This window comes from Anastrepha ludens, chromosome 2 (genome assembly GCF_028408465.1).
Source record: "Anastrepha ludens isolate Willacy chromosome 2, idAnaLude1.1, whole genome shotgun sequence".
NCBI lineage: Eukaryota > Metazoa > Arthropoda > Insecta > Diptera > Tephritidae > Anastrepha > Anastrepha ludens.
This window is the reverse complement of record NC_071498.1, coordinates 480,667-494,008: the sequence shown is the minus strand read 5'-3', so window position 1 is coordinate 494,008 and position 13,342 is coordinate 480,667. Positions and strand designations below refer to the sequence as shown.

General features: G+C 37.4%; 1 protein-coding gene across 3 annotated transcripts in view; it reads right to left on the bottom strand.

Annotated features, from left to right (window-relative positions):
* The window catches only part of LOC128861406 (uncharacterized), a 47,131-nt gene that overhangs the window by 16,201 nt on the left and 17,588 nt on the right, over positions 1–13,342 (bottom strand). For all 3 annotated transcript variants that reach the window (XM_054099536.1, XM_054099544.1, XM_054099554.1), the window contains one exon: positions 112–641. In XM_054099536.1, coding sequence (XP_053955511.1) covers positions 112–641 — 530 coding nt within the window. The remainder of the gene's footprint in view (positions 1–111; positions 642–13,342) is intronic.

Here is a 13,342-nt window from a genome sequence, read left to right as displayed (position 1 = left end):
TTCAAAAAAACTTCCTCTTTTTTATTTGAACTTTTTTCTTTCTTTTCCTTTGATGGCTTTTTTTAAAGGATTTGAATTGAAATTAAATATTGTACTCAAATTAAAACTCACCGTTTTGTTGCCCAGGTTTTTTACCCGACAGTTTAAATATGCCGTTTTTCCAAGCAGCGCTGTCACATTTTTTGAAGCGGCTTTGTCGAAATATGGGCCATTGCGAGCATCCTCCGTCACTTCAATCGTATTGCGATTTACCACGGATGTGCCTGAAGGGAAGGCGCCGCTGCCGCTGTTCTTCTGCATATTGCCGCTAGAGACTGGACTGCTGCTGCTGCTTAATACCGTTTCAATTGCGAAAGTGGTGCTCGCTGCTATGGTGACGTAATTAACCGCGGCATCGACCGTCGCTGAGTTACCATTACTTGTGGCCGACGCATTGTTGTTCGGATTTCCGTTGGTAATATCATTGTTGTGCATGTTGGGATTGGTATTGCTACCGCCGATGGCATTTCCGTTCCCATTTCCGTTGACAGCACTGGTGCCGCTACTGGCGACGCCTCCGCTTCCCGTTGGTATTACATTTGCATTACTACTAAGGTTATTGGGATTCTTCTGTTTTACTGAGTCGCGCTGCGCAGCCAGAACTGAAAGAAAACATTCGAGCATCGTTATAATACAAGTATAACTCAGTATATAAACATATGTGTTCAATAAATATAGTTTAATAAAATATGTATGTAATGCAAATATATTGCGTTGAAAAGCTTCAAGCAATACCCTTCATAAATATAGTAAACTAACAAAAGACGAGGTGGTAGCGTTGAATGGTAATGTATATTTGCGAAAGCACAAAATTAATTAATTTTCGACCGTTTTAATTCGTTTTTATTAACTTAATCACATCGGTAAAAATCTACCTATCTCACATAAGCACTAAATCGAGCATTCCAAAATACAACAAACTTTTGTGAGATACGACTGTTTTGGGCTTGAACCGTGCCACACACACACTCTCTATTAAAAAACTGAACTTTGACAAATAGTACAAACCAGTATCCCTTGGTTAGGACAAGTGTGTGTGTGTATTTTTATTAATCAATTTATTACTCCCTGCTTCGATACACAATTTCAATTTTCAGATTTCTAAGTGGCAATATATTGGATGTATAAATAAGTTTTAAGAGTTTTTTGGAACTTCGAGTTTTGATTATGAGAAATTACAAGTTGGGATACTTTTGCATCAATTGATGCTGGTAGCATTCCCGAGTGCTGGTTTCAGTAGGCTGGAGCAGCTCCACCGCCAACTCAGTATCTGCAATTGTTACTGACCTCCTTCCTTGTCTCCGTTGCCGAAATTACCACTTTTAAAGCCCCGAACATGCGTTTTCACATGCTTTTATTGATGAAGCGTGGTCAACTCTATGCTTTACGTAGTAATCGATCCATCAGCTCTACTTTTTTTCTTGTTAAAAGACAAAACAGTTGCGCTTCTCGCAAATTGTGTTTTATATATAACTAGCATCACCCAGTGGGCTTCGCACCACCATACATAAAATGTTTTTTTTTATATCGCAAGAAATTTTTCATATTAAGTTTTCTTTATAGAGCTCGTAAAATGTTTAAACAGTTGAATAAGTTGATTTTTTTCATTCAACATACTTTCTAAAGATGTCACAATAGCCTTTTCTGTACTTTTTTAAAATTTGATTGTGGTGGTCACCTATATACAGGTAAGGTGAAAGAGCCGATAAAAACTTGTAATTAAACTTTGATTCTTTAATTTCCATTTCAATTTTTTACGCTAAATAAATTATGCTAAAATAAATAAAGTTAAAAAGGTTTTTCCAGTTCCTTGAATGCTCCAGTTTTTATTATATTTTCGCCCAAAATTAATATTAACATAATTCACTTACAACCACAACAGTACAACAGAAACGCTCATAAGCGGCTGTGTATTTGTTATTGTTTTTCCCATACAGGCATTTCGTATGAGAGGAAACCATTACTCACATAAAATATCATAACTCAGGCACGGCTGCACCGATTTTAATCAAACTTCGAACAAACCACCTCCTCAAAGATAGAAAAGAACTCTAAAATTTTTGTGTCAATCGGTTCGGCGGTTCTTGAGTTATAAGATTTCTAAGGAAATGTAATATATAACGACACCATGAAATAACCCAGGATCAGCAGTGTGGTTAGGAATTTCAGCTGATATAAGGCTATCGATTTGATCCGGAGTTATTTTATGTACCAGCCAAATTAGTATATGTGCGTGCGGCAATCCCCTTTTCTGCCATTCGATGGAGTACATATGGCAACGCACCTCCCCAAATACATATAATTTCACAATTAAATCCATAAGTGCTTTATATTTTTGCCGAAATGGATACTCATGTGGTTCAAATACATCCTAGGGTTATTCAGGTCCACGTTTTGGTCTATATCTCGAGACCCTAGTTACGGAGGGGCATTAAAAATACTCATCAGCAGCTTCCATTTGCTACCCATATTGTACAAACACATCCTAGGGTTACCCGGAACCACATATTGGATTATATCTCGAGACCCTAGTCACGGAACGGTATGAAAAATACTCTATACTATAGAATCATCAGCAGCTTCCATTTGCTACCCATATTGTACAAACACATCCTAGGGTTACCCGGGTCCACGTTTTGGATTATATCTCGAGACCCTAGTCACGGAACGGTATGAAAAATACTCTATACTATAGAAATCATCAACAGCTCCCATTTGCTACTTTTTTAAAATTTGATTGTGGTGGTCACCTATATACAGGTAAGGTACCGGTTCAAACACATCCTAGGGTTATTCAGGTCCACGTTTTGGTCTATATCTCGAGACCCTAGTTACGGAGGGGCATTAAAAATACTCTATACTATAGAATCATCAGCAGCTTCCATTTGCTACCCATATTGTACAAACACATCCTTGGGTTACCCGGGTCCACGTTTTGGATTATATCTCGAGACCCTAGTCACGGAACGGTACGAAATATACTCTATACCATAGAATCATCAGCAGCTTCCATTTGCTACCCATAATGTACGAACACATCCTTAAGTTATCGGGGTCCACATTTTGGGCGATATCTCGAGACGCTAGTCACGGAGCGGCATCAAAAATACTCTATACTATAGAATCATCAACAGCTTCCATTTGCTACCCATATTGTACAAACACATCCTAGGGTTACCCGGGTTCACGTTTTGGCCTATTTCTCGAGACCCTGGTATCCGATTCTTAAAATTTTAAAACGCAAACCATCTACTGAATAGTCCAAACAAAGCCTAAAAATTTGGTTTGGATAGGTGAGCCCGTTCTTGAGTTATAAGATTACCAAGGAAATGTAACTTCTTTTTATATATATAGATATTTCAAATGATGCTACAAAGAAATTTCCTGTATGATGTTTGTATGTTAGTTCAGCGAAATGATATGACGAAATGAAATATATCTATACTTATAATATAGTCCTCGAAAAAAATAGTTCCTCTAACAAAAAACCATCATTCAACGAATATCCAAATTCCACACTTTATACAAAATTCAGGAAAATTTTAAGAAATTTTCATAGACGACCCAAACAAAGCCTTTGCCAACCTTGATATCTGCGATATGAAGTGGTTCGAAACACTTCCTACAAAATATTAAAACATTTAACAATTGCTTCCAAATGACTTCATTTGGCGCTAGCTTATAGTGCGGTTTAAGGTAATTATTTGAATACGAAAGTGTTATCCTTAATCTTGCGTTGCAAACTCTTCATTACACGGCTATTTACATCGATTTCTCTTGCCAAAAAGGAAGAGAATTTTATTGCGAATACAATATTTTATATGCATTGCGTTCAATAATTATAGTACTTCCACAAGTGTTTATATTCTCCAGGGTATCTTCCCTTTTCTAATTTAAAGTAATAAGTATTTCTAATTTCAGTTGCAGCATATGTTTTAACTTCATAAAAACCGGACTATAAATGCGGATTTTCCGAATGACGAGACTCCAGCGCCATCTGCCGGACTAGTTTTTCGTAAAAGTATTAATAATCGCACCTGCATCACGCATCTTAAATTTTTCAATATCGGAAGTTAAATACAGATTTTGTAATATTTCGACTCCGGTACCCGTTAGCGGATCCAGTTTTCCTAACTTCGTAAAAATCGGATTATAGATTCGGATTTTACGAATAACAAGGTTCCAGCGCCACCTAGCGGATTTAAATATAGTCCGTTCCCTATTTTTATATATTTATATATATGTAAGTAGATTCGCCTGATATTCATATGGTTCATTTCAAATCACTACTTAAATAATAAACACTGAAATAAATGCCTTTATTTTCATTTCATTATTTCATTCAATTGTTTGGAAAATTAGTAATTCATAAATAAACAAATATCAAAGAACGAAATCCAGTATTTCACTCATACGCAACTATGAGCACTAAGATTACAATAATAAAATTGGAATATCGTGAAAACATAGCAACCCAATATTATTTGTGTACTTAGGTTAGGTAAGGTTGACCTGGCTGGCTGAAAGCCATCACATAGACCTATTGGTCCTTAGTGTTACCAGATGTTACCTTTACGTTTGTGTACTTAAATTAAAAATGAGGGAGTTTATGTAAGATATGCTGAATCCATGGGATTAGGTCTAATTGTGGGATGTGACCCAAATTTACAGAACACACTCTGGGGTAGCACGAAATGTAACTTCAGAGGGATAAACTCATGGACTTCATTCTGTCATCTTGCTTGGTTATACAGAATGTTGGCACCAGCCCAACTTTTGTGACCAACAGAAGGCAGGAGTGATTGATATGACATTATCTAACATAAAATATCAGATCATACCACTGGTTGGAAAGTACTCGATAAAGATTTCCTGTCGGACCATCATTATATAGAGTTCAGGCTTGCGGCCGAGACAACCTCGACCCCAGCCGGCCGGAATCCTCGAAAACCGGATTGGACACGATATGAGGATCTCACCCAAGAGGAAATCCCTGATGTTCCCAAACTCCGAACAATAACTGCGATTGAAGAAGCCACAAACTCATTGGGGCGAACTTTAATCGAGTGTTATAATAAAGGGTGCCCGGAAGGTAGGAGAAAAGAGGGTAAGAAAGTCGATTGGCCGAACGCTGAACTCTCGAAACTCCGGAAAACTTCTAGGACTCTTCTTAATAGAGCTCTTAAAACTCAGTTGGAAGGAGATTGGACTGCCTACCGTAAGCAGAGCAAGGAATAAAAAACGAAAATTAGATCATCTAAATTGGACTCTAATAGAACCTTCTGCAGTGAACTGGAGGAACCCAATAGTTCAGCGAGGCTATGCAAAGCCCTCCAAAGAGACTGGACGGCTAGGCTGGACTCAATGCTCAAACCGGATGGGACTTATACGGACTCAAAATCAGAAGCGTACGATATTCTCTTTTCAGCACATTTCCCTGGCTCCAGGAATGTTGTTCGTCAAAGCTCTATCGATCAATATGATCATGTCAATATAATTACCAGCAGACGTGATTGGTTTGTTGCATCCAGGATCTCTTAAGATTCATCAATGAATCCAAGAGATTTGTGGAAGAGTGACCTCAAACTAATTTATCCGTCTTACCACCGTCTTATCTTCCTATCTCTATTCTTTCTACTGAAATTTATCCGGGTGTGTTCAATGATCTTCTGACTGAGTGCTTGGACTTGTCCAACAAATGTTGGCTGCAACCGCGCCGTAATTCGGCCATCTGTAAACACCAATTTTAAATGACTTGCTGAAGGACTCTTTGATGAAATATGAGCCGATGATTCCTCCAGATTTGTTTTCAATGGATGTAATGGAGAAATACGAAAAAATACGGACGAACGATCGGTTGAATTGACAGAACATTAGCGGTTGCGAAAACGCTGATTTAGATGAGGTCAAAGCAGTACGCTCAGGCATTGGTCGTAAATTTCTGATTGTAAATTTTTAGCAGCATTTGAGTCCACTAAAGGTAGCGTTAAGGAAGTAATTAGTTATCTTATCAGCAATAGAAATACGTCGCGCTTTTAGCAATCATCGTAAGCATACAGATGAAGACCTTCGCGGTATGCATTGCATGAAGAACATAAACGTTTAGTATTGAAATTAGCATAAGTTGTAACATTACTTACAGAACCATCAAAAGTAAATTACAAAATTACATTGTAAATTGCTACCTTGGCACTTACGGTAGATTTTCTGTTGATCGTTGAAATAGATTAGCAGAAATATATTGGTAGTACAGGCTATTATCGTCAGAAACTAAAAACACAGTACAGCCAGCCGAATCCGAATTCAGTGGGTATTTTAACAGAAGTGATGCTTCAAATTTCCCACGAAATCGCAACAAAGCGTGCAAATGGTAGTCACGCACCGACCCATTCGGCTACGGCGACCGCTTATTATTTTAATTAATTTAACAAAATAGTTTTAAATAACCTCACATTCATTTAAATGTGAGTGGTTGTATCCCCTTTTTCCGACTGCCTCATTATACCAAATTTGTGTGGAAATTTTTCAACAGATCTTAATGTATAGCATACATTTGTATAAATAAAAAAAATACCAGTCTAACGGTTAGACGCGATAGAAGTGAAACCCTCCGTAAAACCAACTGAGAGAGAATGGGACAAAAGCAGCATTATACGGGATAATTATTGGGAGGTTGAATTAGTTTTAAAGGTGCCACACAGATGGCGCTATTTATCACTTTATCGCGTTGGCAATACTGAATATATATTCATGACAAAGCCTCATCCCTAGGCTTTGTTTATCAGTATCTGTCATTTCGCTGAAGTATAAACAACGCAGTGTTTTCGTGCTCCGAGTATGTCAACTTTCGTGCCGTCGAAACGCAATTTGCGGGAACCTTTGCTTTTCTGCTTCAATTTGAAAAAAAATACAGCCCAAGCCCGTGAATTGCTGCAGGAGGCCTACCCAGACCATACTCCGTCGATTTCAATATGTGAGTACTGGTTTCGACGATTCAAAAGTGGTGATTTTCACACCGAAGACAAGGAGCGTCTTGGCCAGCCCAAAAAGTTCGAGGACGCGGAATTGGGGGAATTGGTAAACGAGGACTCGTGCCAAACCCAACAGGAGCTTGCTGAATCATTGGGCGTTGATAAATCAACCGTTTGCAAGCGTCTAAAAGCGATGGGAATGATCCAAAAGCAAGGACATTGGGTCCCGTACGAGTTGAAGCTGCGCGACGTCGAACGGCGATTTTTTACGTGCGAATTGCTGATCGAGCGGCAAAATCGGAAGGGTTTTTTGCATCGGGTGGTGACTGGCGGCGAAAAATGGATCCACTACGATAACCCAAAACGCAAAAAATCATGGGGTTTGCCCGGCCACGCATCAACGTCGACGGCCAAGCAGAATATTCACGGCAAGAAAATCATGCTCTGCATTTGGTGGGATCAGGTCGGCGTCGTATATTTTGAGCTGCTCCAACCGGGCGAAACAATCACGGGGGATCGTTACCGACTGCAATTGATGCGTTTAAGCCGGGCATTGAAAGAAAAACGGCCGGAAACGGTAAAAAGGCACGACAAGGTTATTTTGCAACATGACAGCGCTCGGCCGCATGTTGCTCAACCTGTCAAAAAATACCTTGGAACGCTTGGCTGGGAAGTGTTACCCCACCCGCCGTATAGTCCAGACATAGCTCCCTCCGATTATCATTTGTTCCGGCATATGAGTCTCGATTTGGCGGACCAGCGGTTCTCCTCGTACGAGGCTATCAAAATATGGGTTGAGTCATGGATAGCCAAGCAGCGGCCAGAATTTTGGAGAAACGGCATCCGGAAATTGCCCGAAAGATGGGCGAAAGTTGTAGCTAGCGATGGCCAATACTTCAAATAAAATATTTTGTACCGTTTTTCACAATAAAGCCCCAAATCTTCGAAAAAAACCTTTAAAACTAATTCAACCTCCCAATATAAGTTCATTATAATATTGCTATAAAGTTCATATTTTATTTTCTTCATTTTATTATTATTCATCCTCAATGTTTTCAATTTCAACAAATGATACGAGTGGCTTATGATAGCTAAAATATGATACAAATGCTTTGGTTTCGATGTTGTCAACATATCTTTGAAATACCGCGTCAATTGTTGTTTTTGATCGTGTTGTCGATTCAGTGCGATTGTTACACATTTTTAAATTGAATATTGTATTGAGAAAGTCAATTAAAGGAACCGCTGTGTCCAATGCAAAATTTACGTTAAAATCGCTACTTAAAATCATTGGAACTTTATCGTAATCTCTTCTAAGTATCCGCGATACTTCTGGTGTGTACTTTATTAAATTTTCGTGAATGAATTCCGTGATGCTATTTATTGATTGATTCAGTGAAATATAAATTGCCACAATTAAAACTGTTTTTCCATTGCTCAATCTGGTTTATAGTTTTATTTTATTTTTGTTTTTTTTTCTGTCGATATTCACGACAATTTTCTGCATTATTTTTCGGCATAATTGCGGTAAATATTTAAAAATGAAAATATTTACGAATATAAAAATACGGACGCAATACAGCACACGTGGTTGCTATTATGAGCGTCGTAACGCGTATAATACACAGACGTACTAACATACACACAAACATTCGTAGGACGCTTGGTTTGAATTTTTTATACATATGTATGTATGCTATACTATGGCCTAGCCTATGTACGTACATACATATTTGTGTTCTGAACTTCCAGCAAAACAATGCTTATTAATATACACATATGTATCTACATACAACCGCACACACAGGCCACTCACTTTATTCCTGTAAATGCGTATGCCGTCCAAAGCTAAAATTCTATGCCTAGCGACTACAAGAACAAAATGCACTAATAGGCGCAGGCGTAGCGGCCATCATCCTAGTTGCCATAGCGCTGAACAGTCGCGGCGGCGCCGAACAGTTTCAACTATTGTACTGTGCAACAAAAACTCATCATCAAAAAATTGATTTATAAATTCGAGCTCATAGTTCTAAGAGCAAGTACTTTCATTCATAAAACGAGCCGCCCATATGCTAATTTTCTCGACAATTCGAAAATAGTCAATATTGGAATATTTCGCGTAGAATTATTTGCCAATATTAAATTTTTGTCAAGTCGAGTGCCCGCGGCTCCGTAAATATGTTTGCACCCATATATGTATGTAAATATATGTTTCTAAACGCTCGACAACCGCAGCTGCCTGTTCAAGGTTACTGTACATTAGGCCGGGTCGATTTGTGGGAAGGCAAAAAAATCGCCCATTGCTCTGTGAAAATCATATTCTAGGGATCAGAATAAGAAATTTTGCCGAAGGAACCATACCTATAAAACTTTTTAGTTTCTTTTCTATAACTCACATTCATTCATTTACATATGTTCTGACTAAATAAATTTCTTAAGAGAAAAAATAGATAATATTATAAATAAATAAAAATAAAGAAAAAACATAGCCATTTAGCTGATTTTTTCATGTAAAGGCCAAAAATGGTGATATTTTGAAATTGGGGGACATCAGAATTCGTTTTAGAGGTATGGTTCCTTCGGCAAAGTTTCTTATTTTGATCCCTAGAATACGATTTTCATAGAGCAATGTGCGATTTTTAAATCGACCCGCCCTACTGTACATGCAATGCTGTGCCTATGAATGTGCGCTATGCCTATGAATGCGCGCTGGATTTCTTGAGAAATTTTACCGTATGTTTTGCTGTGGCGAGGCACATATGTACATACACACAACATATATACATATATCCGCATATATACATACATATATAAATTCACAAATTTAAATTTGCTTATGCCATCCTTCTGTGTGCCTGGTAATGAAGCATTTTCTATACATACATATATATACGTATATCTTTTTTCTTCTTCTTTTTGGTGTCGCTTTTTCGTTTCATCGAGTCTCAAATCACTCCCAACGATTCTAAAGAAGTTTTCACTTCAAAAACAAGGAAAAGTAAACTACTTTGCATAAAACAAGAAAAACTAAATACAGTAGAAGCCCGATAAGTGCAATACCGATAACTGCAATTTCGCGGAAAGTACAATTCGATTTTGAGTCCATAGAAAACTCGAAAAGAGCAATAAAAAATTGCAATTTTCGGGCGCAAAAGAATTCTTGTTCGAAGAAATTTTTTACTTAATACGGCAATGTATTTGGGTTCATCACGCGCGAATACACAGCTTTATAGCTATGCACAGTTATGGTTCTCGGAATTATTGCGACCAAAAACTCTGTTCTCACCCTTTGTGATTTTTGATTTTTACAAATAACTGTAAAATTGTAGCGCTGATATCATAAAATATGGCATCGAATCGTTTGTGACATTCAACACGCGTTAGTTTCAAGCTGGTTCTTGAGAGTAAAACAATCGTTCGGAGTTTGAATCATTTTTTTTGCTTTCATCAAATAAAATCATGGGAAAAGTGAAAAGAATCTACATTTTCTTACATTGAAAGAAAGAGATGAGATTCTCCAAAAAATTGAAAAAGGCGTTAAACAACGAGATCTTGTATTCGAATACAAAGTTGATTGCGCAACGATTTGCCGAATAAAAAAACAATCCCGTTCATTAAAAGAAAATGCATACAATTTGGCAATCATCCAGAGCTCGAGAAGCGTTTGTACCAGTTTTTCATGAATCAGCGGCGACGAAATGCTCCTGTTTCTAGCTTGATATTGAAAAGCAAAGCATTAAAAATATTTGATGAAATAAAAAAGGATGGAGAACAATTCAATGCAAGTGATGGATGGTTTTCGCGATTCAAGAAACGCTTCGGACTTCGCTATTTGACTGTGACTGGTGAATCATTATCTTGTGATCCAGAAGCCATTGAGCCATTTAAGGAAAAATTGACGGCGAAAACCGCTGAAAAAGGATATGTAACATCACAAATATATAATGCTGATGAAACGGGGCTCTTTTGGAAACTTTTGCCAAATAAAACCTACGTTTCGAAAGATGAAAAGAGTGCTCCAGGCAACAAAGTTTCAAAAGATCGAATCAGTGTTCTTTTGTGTGCAAATGGTGATGGCAGCCACAAAATAAAACCATTAACGATCGGCAAATCTATGAATCCGCGTTGTATCGTCTACCGGTGAATTATGCTAGCAACAAGACTGCTTGGATGACGCGGGATATTTTCAAAAAGTGGTTCTTTGATAATTTTGTCGAAGAAGTGAAAAAATTCGCCAAAGAAAATGATGTTCCACCCAAAGCATTACTCTTGCTGGATCAAGCCCCATCTCATCCGCCCGAAGAAGAATTAGTTTGTGGTGAGATCGAAGTGATGTATTTTCCGACCAATTGCACAGCGATTTTACAGCCAATGGATCAAGGTGTTATTAACTTGACAAAAATTCAATACAAAACATTGCTAATGGAAACCATAATTAGTGAAAAAGATTCTTCATTACATGAACTATTGAAGAAAATTGATTTGAAACCCGCCGTGATCATGTTGAGCCAAGCATGGGGGAAATTGCTCCCTGAAACGATCGCTAAATGTTGGAAAAGCGTATTGGGTACAAGCCCAACAGTTGACGCGATTATTGAATCTAATCCAGACGATATGCTATTGGATATCGAAATTGAGGACCCCCTTCTTGTTGGAGGATTACAACGGTTAAATGAGATGGTCGAAAACTATGTGGGTGAAGCAGACACAGATGAAATCCGCAATTGGGTTTTGGAATTAGGAATAAATGAAGGTGATAGTGAAGCCAATGAACCCGAAGATACTACTCAAGAAGAAACAACCGAAAAAGTCCAGCATGAATCTATTTTTGGCTGTGTCAATACAATTTTAAAATGGGGTGAACAGAACGATGTACTGTCATTCAATCAGATCGCTTGTTTGCATGATATCCGATCAAAAGCACTTGAAAAGTGTTACGAGAAAACGCAATCGAAAATAACAAAGTTTTCCTTCCGCATTGATCTCTTTGTATTAATTTCAATAAATATGTGTTCATTTTTCTTGAATATCGACCTTTTGAGCTCATTAATTGCATTGAATAGAGTTAAAATATTTTTCCCTAGGTATTCCTCGATCCACAGGAGAAATTCGCAAAAGTGCAATTTTTCGCTAAGTGCAATCATTGCTGAAATTTTCGAATTGTACTTATCGGGCTTCTACTGTATACGCTGAAAATGTTTGCTCAATCGCATTTTACTGAGATGGAAATTTTTAGCCAATTTAGGCCGAATCTTACGCAATTTAGTGCCTCAAATTTTCGGCTGTAAATTTATTAATTAATTCTCCACCACTGTAATCGATCTTGTTATATATGTACATATACATACATATATGCATATTAGACTGGCCGTAACTTTTTATTTGTGGAAATCCATAAATTTTCGGGTCTTAAAACATGAGGTTAGGAGTAATGAAAAACGGTGTAATTTTTTAACCCGATCCGATGTGCCTAACCCATTTGATCCCAAAGTACAGACAATTTCAAAAAATCACAATTTTTACAAAATTTTTTTTTTGTTTCCAATTTAGATAATTTATTTTAATTTAATATGTATATACTCAATATATAAATAATTTAACTTTATTTATATAATTTATTTTAATTTAATAATATTTTAATTAAAGAATTAGATTGTCTATTTAATGAGAGATGTTTTGATGTAAGACGGATACAATTGCCAGTAGTGCTCAACAGCTTGCAGTAAGTACTGTTTATCTTCTTCATTATAAGTAAGCGATCTGTTGTAGTCTGTGATCAATTTCAATGGCTTAGAATTAATGTTTTTCCAGCTGTTAGAGAAACGATTGAATAAGGGAACTTCCGGTGCTGATGATTTGCCAAAGTTTTGTTCGAACACTGCTTTGACTAGCAACTCACTAACATGGTGACGACAGGGAAAGAAAAGTAGATTTCGGCCCAACCTTTTTTCAAGCAAGAACGCTGCTCCATTATTAACTCCCGTATTAGCAGCTGTTGTATCAAATGATACAACTTCCACTAAATCATCGAGCTTCCACTTGCACAAAAAATTATGTACTTCTGCAGCTATTGCATCTCCCGTTGAACTTTCAATTTTTAGTATCCCCAACAGTTTTTCCAAATTTTCTCCTGTGACAACGAGAGACAATCTATCTTTCTTTTCTGTGCCTCGGATTTCTGCAAGCAGCTTGCCATCCCAGTGGAGGACAAAAACGTCGAGAATCTACCAACAAGTAAAAAGAAAGGTCAAGAATCCAAAATCTTATAAACATATTCAGTAAAACCATTACATTGAATCCATTAATAATCTCTTGTTGTTCGATTAAGAATT